Source organism: Propithecus coquereli, unplaced genomic scaffold (genome assembly GCF_000956105.1).
Source record: "Propithecus coquereli isolate 6110/MARCELLA unplaced genomic scaffold, Pcoq_1.0 Scaffold535, whole genome shotgun sequence".
Lineage (NCBI taxonomy): Eukaryota > Metazoa > Chordata > Mammalia > Primates > Indriidae > Propithecus > Propithecus coquereli.
The window spans coordinates 172385-178468 of record NW_012151230.1 but is presented as its reverse complement, the minus strand read 5'-3'; the positions used below and the strand labels follow the sequence as shown (position 1 = coordinate 178468).

At 38.1% G+C, this 6084-nt stretch overlaps 1 protein-coding gene across 1 annotated transcript in view; it reads left to right on the top strand.

Annotated features, from left to right (window-relative positions):
* ZNF84 (zinc finger protein 84) overlaps nt 1–6084 on the top strand; it is a gene marked incomplete at its 3' end in the record, with an annotated part of 13502 nt that overhangs the window by 2438 nt on the left and 4980 nt on the right. The window contains exons 2-4 of the mRNA XM_012657242.1: nt 1562–1770; nt 4935–5061; nt 5610–5705. Of these exons, the coding sequence (XP_012512696.1) occupies nt 1756–1770; nt 4935–5061; nt 5610–5705 (238 nt within the window). The remainder of the gene's footprint in view (nt 1–1561; nt 1771–4934; nt 5062–5609; nt 5706–6084) is intronic.

Sequence of the window (6084 nt, the reverse complement as noted above, 5' to 3'; positions counted from 1 at the left end):
GATTTATATATTAAATTTGAGGTATAAAAGAATCATTTCTTGTATAACTGGGAGAGTCCTCAGTATGTATTTCTGAGTTGGCACTGAAGTTTGAATCACAAAAAGGCATGAAAGGGAATAGTTTGGTTTTTTAAGTGCTGCTTTTTAGTGTGATACAGGGTGAGACAGGTTGTTCTTCATTTGTGTTTTTGTGAGAATAAGTGACTGAATGTGTGCGTGAAAATAAGAGCTAATTCTAGGATTTATGTTGTGTGTGCGTGTGCACGCGCACGTAAATATACACAAATTATGTTATGATTTGGGTAGTAAATACTTTGAACATAGCAGGATAGAGGACAATATTCTAATTCTGCTACTTAATAGCTGTGCGATCAAGAGCACACTCTAAGTCTCAGTTTTTTCTCTGTAAAATGGAGATTATGTTAAGTGCTTTATAGGGTTTTCTGTAAAGATTAAATTGTAAAATGGTTAGTATATTGCCTTACATATAGAAAGCACTCAAATGTTAGCTGTTGTTCTTGTTCCAAGGCACCAGTCACTTTCCTTTTAATATCTCACTTGTTGCTCAGACTCCCACTGTGAAGTCCACTTGATCTTCACCATGTTAGCAAGTAAATAAATAGAGGCTCTGAAGGCAAGAGGAAAAAAAGGAAACAATAATAAATACAAAAACTACAATAAACATAAATATATTGAATTTGTCAGTTAAAAGACAGCTTATTGGTTTGGATTACCAACAACTTTGAGATCTGAGATGCTTATAAGGGACAAACATAATGATGCTGAAGTTTTAAATGTAGTCGGATGGAGGGTGATATACCAGGTAAATACTAACCAAAAGAATGCTGATGTTGGCAACTTCATCTAAGGTAAAATGGGTTTTTAAGGCAAAAGGCATTATGTGGGATATGCAGTATCATTGCATAATGATTAATAAAAACTCCTCCAGAAATATATAACCTCTATGCATCAAACAGCATGATCATAAGCATATAATCCAAACATCAACAGAATTATAAGGAAAAACTGGTCTATAGTGATACTGGGAGATTTTAACACACTTCCTTCAGATATTGATAGAATTGGCAAACAAAAATTAGAAAGGATATAGAAGATTTTAATAATAGGAAAATCAGGCTCAGAAAGAAGAAGTTTGTTTCTTTTTGCCAAAAGTCACATAGCCAATAAAGGAAAAAAGTTGATTGAAATTCAATTTGTTTTAACACAAGTCACATGAGCTTTGAAGAATTCTATCTACCTAAAGCAGAGTTGTCTTTTTCTTCATAGGACCTGTTAAAGTGATTTGCATTTCAGTGTCCACAGTGAATATTGAATGAATCTGAGAATTATTTTATTTCTCATATTTCATTATCTGTTTACGGAGACATAGGCTTCTACTGTTCTATTTTACTATACCCTATTTCTTTCCCTGAGAGCCCCGTTTCAATTATATAACAAACATATTCTGGCCTTGGATGATCATGAATTCTAAGTTCCTAGCAAGAGAGGAAAGGATTTCAGGCACAATGAATATACCAGTTGAGGTGCGTTTTTCCCTAAGTCTATACAGATCCTGGTTCTGCACAAGTAAGCCTGCTCATGTGAGACAAGAAGGGAGTTTCTGGAATCAAGAATTCATTCTCAGTGTAGAAGACCTTGCCAGGACCTCACTCCAGAGCTTTGAAGCAGAGGCAAAAGAGACACAGAACAGAACAGATCTCAGTTTTTGTAATCATCTCACACGGACAACAGACAATGAACATGCTGCAGGTGAGTCGATTGTTTATTTCTCATTTTTTTCCCCAGGGGCTTAGAAGAGATGTGTAAGTCTTCCAATGAAAAAGAAAAGTATAAATAGTTAAAAAGTCTGGAAAAAATAGCCTCAGAATAGAAGATCAGGTTTGGGGCAAAATTGGAGCAGTGATTTATTAACTATCAGGCCTTGAAAAGTTTGTTTATAAGCCATAGTGTCCTGCATAATTACTGCATTTGAGCTGCAAACTTGGTTCTCAGATTTTTGGCAGTTGTAATAAAGAAATGTGAACATTTATGTAAGTTGCATGGTTCAAAGGAAAAAGCAAATCAATTCCTTATAGGCAGTAAATATTTCTTGGTAATTACACATCCATTTTTTTTCCTGTGATGAAGCCTTCAAATAAGTGATATGCAGTAGTCCCCCGTCCGAAGTTTTGCTTTCTGCAGTTTCAGTTACCTGAGGTCAGCCACAGTTCGAAAATACTAAATGGGGCCTGGGCGAGGAGGTGGCTCATGCCTTTAATCTTAGCACTCTGGGAGGTGGGATGATTGCTGGAGGTCAGGAGTTTGAGACCAGCCTGAGCAAGAGCAAGACCCTGTTTCTACCAAAAATAGAAAAATTAGCCCAGTGTGGTGGTACCAGCTACTCGGGAGGTTGAGGCAGGAGGATTGCTTGAGCCCAGGAGTTAGAGGTTGCAGTGAGCTAGGCTGACGCCACTGCACTTTAGCCCAGGTGACAGAGTGAGACTGTCTCAAAAAGAAAAAAAAATCAAATGGAAAATTCCAGAAATAAACAATTCATAAGATTTAAATTTTGCATTGTTATGAGTAGGGGATGAAATCCCAAGCCCACACTCTCCCCAGTGGGTACCCACCCTGCATATGCTACCTGCCCGGTAGTTACTCAGTGGCCATCTCGGTTATTAGGTTGACTGTTGTGGTACTGCAGTGCTTGTGTTTAAGTAACCCTCATTTTACTTAATCATGGCCCCCAAAGCACTAGAGTAGTGACTGTAGCAATTCGGACAGGCTAAAGAGAAGCCATAAAGTGCTTCCTGTAAGTTCTCAACATAAGGACAGGAAAAAAATCATATGCTGACATTCCTGATATCTACAAGAATGAATCTTCTATCTGTGAAATTGTGAAGAAGGAAAAGAAGTACTTGTTAGCTCTGCTATTGTACCTCAAACTGCAAAAGTTACCGTAACAGTTCATGATGTTTTCTTACAGCACATTGTTATAGTTGTCCTATTTTATTATTATTGTTACTCTTTTACTGTGCTTATTTATATACTAGACTTTATCACAGGTATGTATGTATAGGAAAAAACATAGTTTATGTAGGGTTTGGTACTGTCCAGGTTCAGGCATTGGCTGGAGACTTGGAACATATCCTGGGTGGATAAGGCGGGGACTGCTGCAGTAGGTAATGTTCTCAAGAGAAACAATGTAATTAGTGCATGGGTCTAATGGCTATTTTTATAGTATTCTTCAGAATATGACCATAGTTATTTACTTATTTACCTTTTTAAATTGTGAAGCTTCATTTACATGCAGAAAAGTGCATGAAAAATAAAAGTACAGTTTAATGAATTATTGTCAACTGAATATGCACGAAACCACCACTCAGGTCAAACAATACAACATTCCCAACCAAACAAGCCCTTCACGTGCCCTCTGCCAGTCACAACCTCTTCTTCCTGACAAAGGTAACCAGGATCCTGGTTTTTCTGATAATTCTTTCCTTGCTTTTCTTTATGGTTTTACTTCTATCTGTGCACCCTTAAACACTATGGTTTGGTTTTGTCTGTTGTATATATTCATTTGTGTCTTCTTTCCACTTAACATTTTGTTTGTGAAATTCATTGCAATTGCAACCCTTCCCCCAATTGAGGTAGCTTCTTAATATCACCAAATCTAGTAAGTGTTTGGATTTCCAGTTCTCTCATAAAATTTGTAAGTTGTTTGCAGTTTTTTAAAAATCAGAATCCAAATAAAGTCATAAATGCAATTGGTTGATCTGTCGCTTAAGTCCCCTTTAATCTATTGGCTTGTCTTATTTTTTTCTAGCCCAATTTTTTGTTGAAGAAGCCAGGTCATTTTTCTGCATAGTTTCCCTCTGTCTGGATTTTGCCAGTGGCATTCTCACAGTGTTGTTAGTATGTTTTGTCATGTGTATTTGCTATAAATTGGTACTTAAGAGTTGCACTGTCCAATATGGAAGCCACTAGCCACACACGAGTATTCAAATTAATTAAAATTAAATCCCTCAGTCACACTAGCTGCATTTCAAGTGCTCAGTAGCCACAAAGTGGACAGCTATGAAATGGATAGCACAGATAAAGAATATTTCCATCATCACAGAAAGTTCTGTTGGACAGATCTGATCTAGTTTGACTTTTTTCGTTGGTAGGAATGCTATAAGACCAAGCAGTTTTTGAGAGTTTTATCTTATTATCTTTCTTTTGCTACTACCTCTTTCAGTGCCAAATTTGAGGTCCAGTAAATATTTTGTTGGTGGTTCAGGGGATTTACAGTTCTCATGTGTTGTGTGAGAGTTGTCAGAATCAAAGTGGATTCAATACTGTTTTTTAAAAAAACCCTGACAAATAGAGCCAGGGAAGCCCATGAAGAGAGGCTTCTCATGCTTGTATGCCTGATAACAGAAAATACCACACAAGACTGCAAAAACCACAACCTCCTGCAACCTTACACAAAAAATACTTCTGCAAATACATCTGTCCTGAAACTGCCTGTCCAACCTCGGACTGGTGTCACCCTTGTTGTCGATCTTTGTAACCAAGATTAATTATTTAAAACAATTACATAATTCTCCTCATTTTTTCTTTTATAAAACCTTTTGTCTTCCTGTACCTTCCTGAATACACACATAGTTTACTATGGCACACATATTCCTGTTGCAATGCCCTATTCCCAAATTAAACATCATGTTTTTTTAGAGCGCCTCTCTGTATTTGCTGTTTAGGTTGACAGTTATACAAATGGAAAGATCGAAGAATGCACAATGGCATTTTGTCACACAAAATATGCAAAGATAGGGGCACAGTAAGTATTTTACACAACTTCTTATGAGAACAGTGTGCTCAAGCTCTAGTACTTCTTTCCCACGTCATGTACTGGTAACTGCTTCAGACTTAAGAGAATTGTGCTCTTACAGGAATCATTCTCATTTGAAGATTTATCTGTGGACTTCACCCAAAAGGAATGGCAGCTGTTGGATCCCTATCAGAAGAATTTATACAAGGATGTCATGTTGGAGAACTATAGTAGCCTAGTGTCACTGGGTAAGAAAAGCTTCCTCGAGTACCTTGGAGTGTGCCCAGTGTGTTGCCTTGTCTTCTTTAGTTGCTGAAAGCAATAGGCTTCTGAAATTTTTAATGATTTTGGGCCAAAATTTAGGAGATCCAAGTTCCTTGGGCTGTGAAGTCTGAAGTTCGTTGTGCAGCCTCTGAAACTTAAGTAGTAACAGTGATAGTCATGGTGGTAGCTCCTGAAGCATGTGATTTACTGTAGACCACATACTGTGCCAAGTGCTTTACGTATATGACTCATTTAATCATCGGAGCAATCCTGTGTGGCAGGAACAATTATCCCTTTTTCTAGATGAGAAAATTGAGACAAAGAGAGGTTAAATGACTTTCTCAAGGACTGACAGCTAGTAAATGAAAGAGCCTAGAAGTCAAAGATTCTTAGACCCTATTACCCCCCTGGGAACTTTGAGAATCACTTACTCTCTGGAGGTACAGGTTTACCAGGCCAACTCTGATGTTAAACCTTGCTCATCTTCAGAGGCCCTGCAGCCCAAGCAGTATTTGTGATTTCCCCTGAACAGGGTATGAAGTCATGAAACCAGATGTCATCTTCAAGTTGGAGCAGGGAGAAGAGCCATGGGTAGGAGAGGGAGCAGTCCCAAGTTCAGACTCTCCAGGTGAGTGTCTGAGAACCAGGGAGATGGGAGAAAGTAGAAGTTCAGTCTCAGTTGTCAGTGATGGGTTTGCGTCTTTGAAATGTGCTTTAGAGAGCTGTTTTCAAAGTCTAAACTTTTGGTAGTGATCCAGAACAACTGATATCAGCTACTCAGGTAAATCATGTTTGGATGTGACTTCTTTTTTTGTAGCTTAAAATGAAATGGGTCCTACTTAACTGAACCATAACGTTATGTTATTCCCTGTCTGTCACATCTAAGTCTTTGAATTCTTGTTTGGTGTTCTGTCCCCTGACATGTTTGTCTACTTCTGTCCCTCCTTCCCCCATGCTCAAAGATACCTCTGCTGTACATTCAAGAATTTTGGGCCAGGCGCGGTGGC